Source organism: Ranitomeya variabilis, chromosome 3 (genome assembly GCF_051348905.1).
Source record: "Ranitomeya variabilis isolate aRanVar5 chromosome 3, aRanVar5.hap1, whole genome shotgun sequence".
NCBI classification, from domain to species: Eukaryota; Metazoa; Chordata; class Amphibia; order Anura; family Dendrobatidae; genus Ranitomeya; species Ranitomeya variabilis.
In genome coordinates this window covers 624,149,280-624,162,887 of record NC_135234.1, presented here as the reverse complement: position 1 = coordinate 624,162,887, position 13,608 = coordinate 624,149,280, and the positions used below count along the sequence as shown (strand labels likewise).

Genomic DNA, 13,608 nt, shown 5'->3' with positions numbered 1-13,608 from the left:
ATGCCCCCTATTAGGCCAGAGGAAGTTAAAGGAATTGTCCTTTTTTAAAAAAAAAAAAAAAAAAAAAAACCCTATGCACAAAGTCAGCAGTCTCCCTGCTGTTCTAGCTTTCAACTGCTGGCTCCAGCCAATCACTAACCTCAACAGGCTATTGCTATCTACATTGGCAAAACTTCTCAGCCCAGTGATTGGCTGCAACGATCATATTTTGTGGACATGATATCACCGCTCCAGTCGTATCAACTTGGTATATTGCCAACAATGGAGAGTTGATGGTCAAGTGGCGGTGGAGGGGTCACTGCTGATAATTATTTTTATGTTAGAAGAAGCCTTCGGAATAAAAAAATAAAAAATGGACAGCCCGGTGACCAAAGTAGCCAACCGTATCTATATCCCAGTCTGACTTGGCATCTGTTATATGAAACCGGTTAGATTGCAAGATCTATAAATGGATGTTGCAAGTAGAACTGTTAGCGTAAAACATGTTAGCGACCTCCATCTGAAATATTTTTGAACCCTGAGGCTCCATCTACTATTGCCAACAGCTGGAACCTCCATGATACAGACACCTGAAATAAGGATCAGTTTAAGAAACAATGGTTGTTTTCCTTAATTACACTGAGCCGCCACAGAGATCAATAAACTAATATCACAAATGATATTTTCTTTGAGTCACAATTGGCTCTACATTCAATAATTGACTGGAAGAAGCAGGAGATATTGCCTAATAATTGCAAACTATTGTCCTTGGGGAGATCATAGTAATTGTTGAATTACTCTGGTTAATTGTGTTTGTTTTTTTTCATGCAGTTCCTTTCTCATGCTCGGAGTCTACTCCAGTATCTTCATCATTTTGGCCAATATTCTCTTTGTGTGTGCCGTGTATTCTTGCATAAAGGTGAGCAGGTGTGCAAATTAAAATGAGCTGTAGGGAAATAAATGTTTTTAGAAGTCGTTCACGATCTTTGTTTTCTATATTAGCTGTGCCCATCAATCTTGCAACGAGTGTCCCGGAAGATTGTCCAGTCACGTACAAACAGCACCCTCATTGGGATCTTCACCATCTTACTGGTGTTCACCTCAGCCTTTGTTAACATGGTAAGTTTCTACATATACTAACTTGGAATATCAGTAGTTTGTATCCCCCAGATCAGAAGTCTCAATCAGCCTGGCCACAAAGCATTTTTTGTGGCCCACAGACAGGGATGGGTTAGGCCAGGTGGCAGGAGGCAACTACCCCCTGGGCCAAACATCCTGCATCTGTTTAGGGACGCCCAACTGGCTGCTGCTTTAGCGTCTACAGGGCAACACTCTACATTTAAACATGTGAGATTGCCGGCTCGGCCTCATTGCCGCACAGCAGACCCACCCACAGTGTGCTGTGCCCACCCACGTCTGCTGAATAAACATCCGGCGCTGCTTCTACCCTGAGAGGATCTCAAAGCGTGCTGGTCAGTCATACCAGGAGCAAGTTAATGCTACGTGGTTGGCTGCAGACCCCCTCATATGCCATCCTATTTTCACGTGAATATATACATTTAGAATTGTATGTACATGTGTGTGTCTATATATATATATATATATATATATATATATATATATATATATATATATATTATAATATTTATATTTATTTATATAGTTTTTGGCAAAGCCAGCTCACCGCTTTGATGAAACCGTAATAAATCCGACCTGTGGTTACAGTTTGCACGGAAAACTGACTAGACTAAACCGAATAGCCTCAAAAGTACGGAGGACCGTGACCAGCCACAAAATCTGTAAACTAGCAACAAAAGTCCCCCAACACAGCGTACAGAATCAATAATGTTTTTATTGAAAATACAAATTTTCAAATGTTTTAAGAAGATACGAGCAAACTGAAAATCAGGATGGAAAGAAACATACATTAGACGGAACTTGTATGATGACCGTTTCCTGGGTATAAATATAACACGTGTATTACATCCAAGATAAAGAATTTAATATCATCTGCTTGAGTTAAATATTGCATATAGGTAAATACAGAATAAAGTGCATAGTGCTCATAGCCAAGAGTCTCAAGACAGATGTAAAATACTTAATACATCACTCACATGTATCTGGGAGCTCCTCTCTCCCTGATTGGCCTCAGGAAAAAAATGTTTAATATAGTATAAAGTGCATAATCCCCTAAGGGCAATCAGGGACAGTGTCATGCATATCAAAGATGAAGGGAACCCCTTCTGAGGAAGACTTTGCCATCAAAACGCACGTCAAGGGGGGTGCGTTGGACGGAACTGAACTCTGGGTATTTATATGTGTCTGTGATCTTTACTTTTGCTGCTCTAAATAGTTCCCTTGATCTTAGACATGCATAACCCAGGATACTGTCATCATACATGTTCCGTCCAATGTATGTTTCTTTCCATCCTGTTTTTTAGTTTGCTCTTATCTCCTTAAAACATTTTAAAATTTGTATTTTCAATAAAGACATTATTGATTCCTTAAGCTGGGGACTTTTGTTGCTAGCTCACGGAAAACTGATTGGGATAAATCCACACATGTAAATCCATAAGGGATTGAATGTATGCAATACTGTTATTGAAGAAATCTGGAACTTTTTAATGGATAAATAAAAGCTACCACTGGACTGATCACTGGAGAAACAAAAAGTTATTAATTAAATAAATATATATATATATATATATATATATATATATATATATATATATATATATATATATATATAATGGTGTGTAGGTGTGGGAAAACACATTTTTGCGCTGTAGTCGTATCTAGTAAGTTAAGTAACTGGATAATGGGGACTGTCGCGCTAACCAGCTTGCTATTAAAACATGAAAAAACTAAAAAAGGTTTTGGTATAATGAGGTAGATTGTTGTATTGGTAGATACTAATAATAGCTGTTACTTGCAGACGTGGAACAATCAGATACAGAGAAAGAGATGCTGTAATAGTTACATATATTAGTATATGCTAATAGCACTTTAAACAATGATACACAAAGGTAATAAGATATTTTCATTAGATGTGTAGCGGACGCTGCCAGGTATTGCAGAACAGCTCCTACCCTTGTGAACAGGAGTTGTGCGGCCGTACCTTCCAGGGCTGTTACACATGTGCTCAGTAGCTCTATTCAATGTGTTTAGCCCCAACCTAAATTTAACTATGCAGCCTGAGCCCTAACAAGATTTTTTAAGTGACCCCACTCCTTATTTTAGTATGAGATTCCTGCTCTAGATAATGACTCCTTAATCATGTTAATGAAATGTTTTCGTTAAACAGTCATTCTGCCCATTGTAGTGTTGGATTGTCCTTTCCAATATTTCCTTAGTCATTCCCGTCACGTTCTCTTGTTTTAGTTTGCCTGTAATCACCAGAGTCTGGCTGAATGTGCTGCTCAGGAACTGAACATCAGTAAGGATTCTGTGAATGCCTGCCATTTCCAAATGCTTAACTATAACCTTAGCATGGAAACTGCTCCCTGCGGCTCTGACCGACCATCTTGCAACTTCCCAGAGGTAGGAACAAAAACATTGTAAAAGTTGGTGACAATATCACTAAAATAATTTTTCTTGCTACCGTCCTTTAAATCACTACTCCAGCGATTATTTTTCCCTCCCAGTGCTGGAGTGGTGCCTTAATTGTAAGCCCCCTGCCCCTGTTCTTATACTCACATTCCGGCAGTTTCACCTTTTACCGACACCGCTCCAGTACTGCGACGCCATGTTGTGCCCATAACTTTGTAACCGACTGGAGGGACTCAGGAAAAGGATGAAGGAGGCGGCAGGTGATTATATGACAGGTGGCAGGGCAATTACTTTTAAGGCTGTGTGCACACGTTGCAGATGTTTCGTGTTTTTTTCGCTATAAAAAAGTGAAAAAAGCATACATTATGCATCCCATCATTTAGAATGCATTCCGCAATTTTTGTGCACATGCGTTTTTTTCTGCGAAAAAAAAAAAACCCGCATCGCGGTAAAAAAACGCAGCATGTTCATTAATTTTGCAGATTTCCCAGTATATTATTGCATTGGAAACCTCAGGAAAAATCGGCAAAAAAACGCACCAAAAACGCAGTAAAAACGCATGCGGATTTCTTGCAGAAAATGTCCAGTTTTGCTCAGGAAATTTCTGCAAGAAATCCTGAACGTGTGCACAAGCACCACTCCAATGGTGCAATAAAAAAATGGTGCTTTAAGCGAGTTTGGTAACAAAAGTTGGCAGGCTTAATAGCCATGTGTAATAATTGTATATGTGGCTCTATTTTATGAGATCATGGAGTGATTTATAATAGTTTGTCTATAATTTGATAACAATTGCAGTGTTGTGAGCAAGAATGCGACCTGGTGCTTGAAGCTGGACAATTATTGTTTCAAAAAAAGCCCTGTACTCTTTTCTCTTTGACAGTACTTCAACTACAGTATTCTGCTGAGTCTTCTGGCCTGCTCCGTGTTCCTGCAGATCAGCAGCATTGGGAAGCTAGCACTCATGCTCTCCATCCAGATTCTCTACATTATCATCGTGGAAGCCCCTGAGGTTGTTCTTTTTGACAATTATGACCTGTTGGTGACTGCAAATGCACTGTAAGTCTTAATCTTTTATTGTGTGTATGACCTGCCATGTAATTGCATCTCACTGAGGATACAATAGATTTATTTTCTAAGCTCTAAAACGAGAGGAGTTTAATATTAAAGAAGAACTCTAGCATATTTTTTTGCATACATAATGCTTACTAACCTTTCCAGTATTTACTCTGATGTGTAGGCAGGAATCTGTCTTCCAAGATCATATCATCACCTACCAAATCCTTCCTGGCCATTCCGCTCCACCCTTTTTGTTCTTCTGTTAGCCTACCTCATGCAGCTGAATATGTGATTTCTGTCTTTTATAAGAGCATTGATATAGTTGGTGCTTTGGCTGCAGAGTTAAAAAAAAAAAAAAAAAATCTCTTGATTATGCTGTTGTGTGCATATTTCAGTATAGTCCTATAACATATAGGCAGAAGCTAAGGAAGACCGCCAATTGATGCAAAAACTGACAGAGAAAGTTATCACAAGCAGAAGGCAGCATTGAAGCTGCATTACTTGGGGTACTTTGAGTCTTTGTCACTCATCTATCACTATTGCCCTTAGATAGGACTTGGAGCAGAGCAAGTGCAATGTGATGAAACTGCATTCACTCTTTGAAGCAGAGGCATTATGGGAAATGTAGTCTGCACTTTCGAAACAACATATATACATAATATACAAATGACTCGTTTTTTTATATACATATATATGACTCTTTTTTTTCCCTGCAGGTTAAATAGGGTTGCAAAATAAATCACTACTAGACTCCTAGTAAAATTCTAGTGAAGCAAAAGATATGACAAAGAAAAATTAAACCATCTGAAATGTTGTTTTTCCCAATAGTTTGTGCGGCTACATCTAATGGTTAACTCCAGCTCAAGATACATATGTGCCACCACTACTACCTGTAGATGTTGGTGTGTCGATTGTCCAAATTTATATGACTTATCCTTATTCATTGAACTGTAACGTGTAACTTTGCATCTATGGCCAGATCTACATGTAAAGCATCTACATCGGAAGTTCTGTATGTTTATTAAACACAAGCTCATGATCACCAAGATTGACCCCATCTTAAAAAATAAAAACATCTACATTAGTTCATCCTGTTCATATCCTATGCTTCAATGTGACTACCTCCAGGTGCTCCAGTTTTGGAGTAAATTTGATGTAATGTGATGTAATGTAATCTTTGTCCGCATCATTACAGATGAGTGCGTTGTAATTTATGAGACTCTTCTCTGGCATTTGTATCCCTTCTTTGGCTGGTCAGTGGTAGGAGCTGTGTAAATTGGCTCAGATGTATCATCTAAAATGACTCTCATAATGATTCCTTACAGAAACTCTTATTCTTCTGTAGTGACCAAAAGATTTGAGACTGATACAAATTTTGGTTTTCACAAAGTTTGCTGCCTCAGTTTTTGTAGCAGCAATTTTGTAGTTAAAAGCTGTTCTGGAGCTTTTGACACAGTGAGTCATTGGCTCTTGGAGGCTGGCCTGGTGTCCAGAAGTGTAGCAAAGAATCCACTTGTCCAGGAAAAACCTCAAGGACAGACTGATGTTCTGCTGGAAGTATAGAGATGAACTGCAAAGGACTTGGGTAAAGTTATTTTCTCTTACAAAGACCCATTCAGGGTGTTTGACATCTGGAAAATGATTGAAGAAAAGATGAGTCCTACAATGAGTCCTGTATTTATGATAACAGTAAAGCATTCTGAGACTATTCACTTGAGGGGGTTTCTTTTCATCCAAGGGATTGGGCTCACTCCCAGTTTTACCTAAGAACATTGACATGAATAAAATATGGTATCTAAACATTATCCAAGAGCAACTTCTACCAACTATCCAGATGCAATTTCATGAGGAACAATGCTTTTACCAGCCTGTTGGAGCATAAGTGGCTGGGTGGACAAAACATTAACATTTTGGGGCCATGAATATTAAACTCTCTTATCTCAATCCCATAAGAGAATCTGTGAGCACTGAGCAGGTGTTTGCTATGTAATCTGAAGACAGCAGGAAATACAGGCTGAAACACAGAATTCAAGGATGTGTCACTTGTCAAAGTGCGTGCTGTTCTTTACGAACTGTGAAGGATTTATCATTAACCTGTAAACATTTCCAGACTACACTAGTCCAGCAACGCCCCCTCCTGTGATAAGCACCTCCATGTTAATGGACTTTGTACACTGTGAGCCTGGTGAGGGCAGGGTTAGCTTTCTCAGCTCTGCTTCATTCTAAATCTAAAAGCACTGATTGATTGTGCCGGAACTGCTGCACCCAGTAAACTGATTCATCATTGGATTCATCTTCTCTTTACATACATTACACTGCTCTCAGATGAGGTAGCAAAAACATGGTGACAGATTCCCTTTAAAGGAAATCTCTCAGCAGGATTTCACCTCCCTATTTAAATGCTCATGTATATTTTTCAAAGACAAGTCCAGCAATATTTTTACCCCGTTAATGGGAAATCAGCATTTGTATTGATTTTCAAACTAAAATGGATGCTGAACCCTCTGTCACTCCGGCGCTATTCTCCTCCCAGCGACGCCGCCTTCTTTATGACTCGCTGCTCCTTTGCTTGAAGTCACACAGTTTCTTAGAGGCTGAGAGTCAATCAGGATCGTGTGGCGCTAGACCGGAAATAGAGCTGGAGTAACAGAGGCTTCACATCTAGCATAGTCCTTCAGCCTCTATTTATCATATTCATTTAACTGCTGATTTCACAGTAATGGAAGGAAGAACGGGCTGGCAAATAAAGGTATTTTGCTATATTTGTCTTGAAAGAGCTACAAGTGCATACAAATAGTTTGGGTGTGAAATCCTGCTGATACATTCCCTTTTAAGAAGCTGGTCAAGGCTCAAAAAACTCCAAGCACTGATTAGACAAGAATGGGATCCCATCAGTCAGGGTTTGGCCCAGAAGCCGATATTCAGCTGCTATGGTGAATTGCAGAAGTCTTGAAAAATAAAAGACCACATTGTAAATACCAAGTCTCTACTTTAAACTTTTGGTCACGGCTGTATGTCAAGAAAGAGTTGGGGAGATTAATAATCTTGGTTACATTTTCTTTTTACTAAACATGTCTGGTGCTTGTTAGGCAGCAGTTTTGAAACTTGCAACAATGCTCCTAACAATTTGCCACCAGTTTCTGTAGTGAGAAAACCTGTTAAAAGATCAAATAAATTTTGCTCTGAATAAAATTAGAAAACAGTAAAAATTGCTGTCCTTAATTGGCAAATTGTAATTAATGTTAATGCCCTATGCTGACTGGATGGACAGCAATTTGTTTGCATTTATAATCATGGGGCCTTGATTGGCAAATTGTAATTAATTACTGAATATAATTAGAACATTATATATATATATATATATATATATATATATATATATATATAATCATCATTATTCTTTGTAAAACTTTTATAAACTTGAGGGTTCAGGGGTGATTCTGCAAAGCTGACATTTCTTGAGCCAGTCTTGAAAAGAAATGAGCTGGAGCAAAATATGCTAAATTCTCACACCTTTTCTTTGCTTCTATAATTTACACCACTTTCTCGTGTAAATAAGGGTACTGTCACACTAAACGATTTACCAACGATCACGACCAGCGATACGACCTGGCCGTGATCGTTGGTAAGTGATTGTGTGGTCGCTGGGGAGCTGTCACACAGACAGCTCTCCAGCGACCAACGATGCCGAAGTCCCCGGGTAACCAGGGTAAACATTGGGTTACTAAGCGCAGGGCTGCGCTTAGTAACCCGATGTTTACCGTGGTTACCAGCGTAAAAGTAAAAAAAAGCAAACAGTACATACTCACATTCCGGTGTCTGTCCCCCGGCGTTCTGCTTCTCTGCACTGTGTCTGCCAGCCGGAAAGCACAGCGGTGACGTCACCGCTGTGCTCGCTTTCCGGCCGGCCAGCGCTCACAGTGCAGAGAAGCAGAACGCCGGGGGACAGACACCGGAATGTGAGTATGTACTGTTTGTTTGTTTTTTTAACTTTTACGCTGGTAACCACGGTAAACATCGGGTTACTAAGCGCGGCCCTGCGCTTAGTAACCCGATGTTTACCCTGGTTACAAGCGAACGCATCGCTGGATCGCTGTCACACACAACGATCCAGCGATGACAGCGGGAGATCCAGCGACAAAAAGTTCCAAACGATCTGCTACGACGTACGATTCTCAGCAGGGTCCCTGATCGCTGCTGCGTGTCAGACACAGCGATATCGTATGGATATCGCTGGAACGTCACGGATCGTACCGTCGTAGCGACAAAAGTGCCACTGTGTGACAGTACCCTAAGTAGTAAGCCTGTTGGGACATCACTGGCTCCATCCATCTGACAACTGCTGTTTACTTTCTAAGAAAACCTTTGAGGCACACAGCAAGATGCAAGAAATCACAAAGTTAGCAACTTTTCAAACTAGAAAACTGCTGTAATTATGAATTGGCCTGATAGTGTTTTAATTTCACACAATTACCCAAAATGATACCTTGGAATGGAAACTTTCCTTTTGTACATTCAAAGTCTCAAAACATGCCGTAGTTTAACTTTTCCATAGTTGCTTGGTTTGCTACATTTTTGTAAATCTTAGCATTGTCCTGGTCTGGGTTCATGATTTATATACAGTAGCTTGTGAAAGCATTCATTCCCCCCACTTTTTACCTATTTTGATACGTTACAATCTGTGTGTGAAACATTTTGTAATCCGGTTTCTGTGTGCTGCATCAGCACTAAATAGTCCAAGTTGGTGAAGTGAGAAAAATATAGGCATAAATTAAATTTGTGGAATCAAATAAGTAATACTTGTCTTGTGTATCTGTATTCACCCCTTTTGCTATGACGCCCCTAAAAAACATTCTGGTACAAGCAATTGCCTTCATAAGTCACATGATTAGTGACAGGAAGCCCACCTGTGTGCAATCTAATTGCCACATGGTCTCTGTCAGCATATAAACACCTTTTCTGAAAGGCCACAGAGGCTGCAACACCATTAGACAAGAGGCACCACTAACCAAACCACCATGGACATCAAAGAGATCTCCAAGCAACTCAGGGACATGGTACCACAACAAACCTGCAAAGAGAGGGCAGCCCACAAAAACTTTCAGCCTGGGCAAGGAGGGCATTGATCAGAGAGGCAGCACAGAGACCAACGGTAACCCTGAAAGTGCTGCAGAGTTCCCAAGCATAGAGGTGGCCTTTATGGAAGAGTGGGCAGAAAAAAAGCCTTTACTTTATACATTAAAATTGCTAGGGTCATTTCGATTTTGCCAAAAGATGTGGTAGACTGCCCATATGTATGGAGGAAGGTACTGTGGTCAGATGAGACCAAACGTGAACTTTTTGGCCACCAAGGTAAATGCTAGGACTGGCGCCAAACCAGCACAGCTCCTCAACCCAAGAACACTATCCCCACAGTGAAACATGGTGGCAGCATCATCATGGTGTGGGGATGTGTTTGGCAGCAGGGACAAGGAAGATGGTCCAAGTGGAGATGGATGGTGCAAACTACAGGGATATTCTTGAGCAAAACCTTTTTCAGTCTGTCAGTTCACCTTCCAACAAGACAATGACTTAAACCATGCTGTTAAAGTAACACTCGAGTGGTTTAAGGGGAAATATGTAAATGTTTGAGTGACCTAATCAAAGCACAGACCTTAATCCAATTGAAAATCTGTGGTCAGACTTAAAGATTGCTGTTCACCAGAGGAAACCATCTAACTTGAAGGAACTGGAACAGTTTTGTCTTGAGGAATGGGCAAAAATCCCAGTGGCAAGATGTGGAAAGCTTAGAGACTTATCCAAAGCAACTTGCAGCTGTAGTTGCCGCAAAAGGAGGCCCTGCAAAGTACTGACTTTAGGGGGTGAATACCGTATATTCTCGAGTATAAGCTGAGAATTTCAGCCCATTTTTAAGGCTGAAATTGCCCCTCTTGGCTTATACTCAAGTCATACCCAGGGGTCGGCAGGGGAGGGGGAGCGGAGCTGTCTAATAATACTCACCTGCTCCTGGCGCGGTCCCTGGTTCTCCGGGCGCTGACAGCTTCTTCCTGTAGGGAGTGGTCACATGGTACCGCTCATTACAGTAATGAATATGGACTCCACTACCATAGGGGTGGAGCTGCATATTCATTACTGTAATGAACAGTACCATGTGACCGCTCACTACAGGAAGAAGCTGCCGGCGCCAGGGAACAGACGTGCAGGGACCGCGCCAGCAGCAGGTGAGTATAACGCAGTGTGCGATATTCACCTGCTCCCCGTTCCATCGGCGCAGCTGTGTCTTCTGCGTCCTCTGCTGTGACGGTCAGGTCAGAGGGTGCGATGACACGATTAGTGCACGCCGCCCTCTGCCTGAACAGTCAGTGCAGAGGACAGGGAAGACACAGCGGCGGCCGTCGGTGGAACGGGAAAGGTGAGTATAGCAAGTGCCTGGGGGGCCTGATTGGTGAGTATGTGATTTTTTTTTTTTTTTTTTTTTTTTTTAATCGCAGCAACAGCATATGGGGCAAATATCTGTATGGAGCATCTTATGGGGCCATGTGCAGCATTATATGGGGCAAATATCTCTATGGAGCATCTTATGGGGCCATAATCCGCATTTGTGGAGCATTATACGGGGCAAATGTGTCTATGGAGCATCTTATGGGGCCATAATCAGCATTTGTGCAGCATTATATTGGGCATATTTTAATATGGAACATCTTATGGAGCCCATCATACACTGTATGGAGCATTATATGGGGCGTATTTTGTATGGAGCATCTTATGGGGTCATCATGAACTGTATGGAGCATTATATGGGGCTCCTGATTCAATATGGATATTCAAAAACACTTAACCTACTGATGTCTCAATTAATTTTACTTTTATTGGTATCTATTTTTATTTTTGAAATTTACCGGTAGCTGCTGCATTTCCCACCCTAGGCTTATACTCGAGTCATTAAGTTTTCCAAGTTTTTTGTGGCAAAATTAGGGGGGTCAGCTTATACTCGGGTCGGCTTATACTCGAGTATATACGGTAGTTATGTACACTTTAGTTTTCAGTTATTTTGTTCTATTTGGTATTTTGCTTCATGATAAAAAGAAAACCAAAAGTTCACAATTGTAGGCACGCTCTTTACATTTGCTGATGTAAACCCTAAAAACAAACAAAAAAAAACGGGAAATTCCAGGTTGTGAGGTAGCAAAACACTAAAAATGCCAAGGGGTGAATACATTCTCAAGCCACTGTGTTTTATGTGCACCTACTAATTACAAGTACACTGCAGACGTGCATAACCTAGCGGCAACTGTGCATCAATGTGTCCTGTGAAATATAGAAAACTAGTGAAAAGGAAGGACTTCCAGATTTGCCTGTAACCACTTCAGTCCATAACGATTTGCAGTATGTCTACAGCTAATCAATTATTTGTCCATTTTAAACTCCAACATGCACTTTTGATTTGCTAGCAAGCTTCTAAACGTGTATGATCGCCTTTGGAAAATGCAATGTGAGGGTATGTGCACACGTTGCGGATTTGCTGCGGATCCGCAGCGTTTTTTGAGGTGCAGAAATGCTGCAGATCCACAACTGATTTACAGTACAATGTAAATCAATGAGAAAAAATAATGCTGTGCACACTTTGCGGGAAAATCCGCTGCAGAAACGCTGCGGTTTAAAAGAAGTAGCATGTCACTTCTTTTTTGTGAATCTGCAGCGTTTTTGTACCCCACTCCATTATAGAAAACCGCAGGGGCAAGAACCGCAGGAAAACCGCAGCAAAAACGCACGAAAAAATGCTGCGGAAACGCACAAAAAACCGCAGGTGCGTTTTCTGCCAGGAGAGGCAGAATCCGCACCAAAAATTCCTAAGCCTAATCCGCAACGTGTGCACATAGCCTAAGAGCAATACTACTTGTTTCAATTTGTAATGGTTTCTTAAAGAGAAGACTGTCAGAATTTCCCATCTCCAGTGGGTGAAATAATCAGAGCACGTCACCATTTTTCTACGTAAATATATTTCTAAAGGTGCTATTGACATGAAATTCTCACCAGATGTCGGTAACAACCCATCCAATCCACACAGGGAAAGATATCATACCATAGATGTCCATAAATTACGTTATGTGTAATATTATCATAGCTGAAGATATTATGAAAATAACATGTTATATCCTTTTTTTTTCTCCTTTTCAGTTCCATCAATAATACAATAGAAGAGGAGAAATGGTAAGTCGTGTATGTTTGTGCATATATGCAGGGCTGTAACAACCATGAGGTGTAATGTTGTCAATGTGCATTTTGCCGCAATGAAAAAGCCCAGGCGGCTTTTCCCCATTCAGTGCAGTTCAGCTCCTAGTTGGCCTCATTATGGAATCATTCACTATAGAGGATGGCACAGATGATGAAGTGTTTGCGGTCCTGTCCTGGACAACTAGGGTGCTGTGATGTATAGAGACTAGACAACTTGGGGTTCAGTTTTACTGTTTATTAGGCAATATTCACATGCAGTGTATTTTTATGCAAATAACAAGCTGCATTTTACAGTACCAGCAAAAGCTATGAGATTCCGAAAACTCCTGCACCCCTTTTTTCTTTACTAGTTGAATATGAGAACAGCATTTGAGCTGCATTTTTTAAATGATCAGCATGTCCTTTCTTTCAGCGTTTTTGCAATGTTTCTTCACGCTCCTAAAGCAGTGGGGTTTTTTCACACTTTTTGTTTTATTTTTTGCAATGTTTTTTTGCGTTGTTGGGGAATAAATCTTACTTAAACGTATTGTAGACCAATCACACCTGTAATCTGCACCTAAAAAATCAGAAAATTGCTACAAAAACCTACATTATGAGCAAAACAAAGTTGCAAAAGCGCTGCGTGTGAACAAAGCTGTAGCATAGTATATTGGTGTTAGTTAGGTTGTGCAGTTAATTACCACAATGAGTGGTAACAATGTAAGTGACTTTCTTACCCATCAAATAAAGCGTCATCTTCAGGATTATTATGATTTAGATAAAACTAAACGTGCCATTTTTGTGGTTATT

The 13,608-nt window shown here is 40.5% G+C and overlaps 1 protein-coding gene across 2 annotated transcripts in view; it reads left to right on the top strand.

Moving 5' to 3' along the window:
• The window catches only part of ADCY6 (adenylate cyclase 6), a 289,333-nt gene that overhangs the window by 259,917 nt on the left and 15,808 nt on the right, over positions 1-13,608 (top strand). For both annotated transcript variants that reach the window (XM_077297459.1, XM_077297460.1), the window contains exons 14-18: positions 811-898; positions 982-1,098; positions 3,361-3,519; positions 4,409-4,584; positions 12,763-12,795. In XM_077297459.1, coding sequence (XP_077153574.1) covers positions 811-898; positions 982-1,098; positions 3,361-3,519; positions 4,409-4,584; positions 12,763-12,795 — 573 coding nt within the window. The remainder of the gene's footprint in view (positions 1-810; positions 899-981; positions 1,099-3,360; positions 3,520-4,408; positions 4,585-12,762; positions 12,796-13,608) is intronic.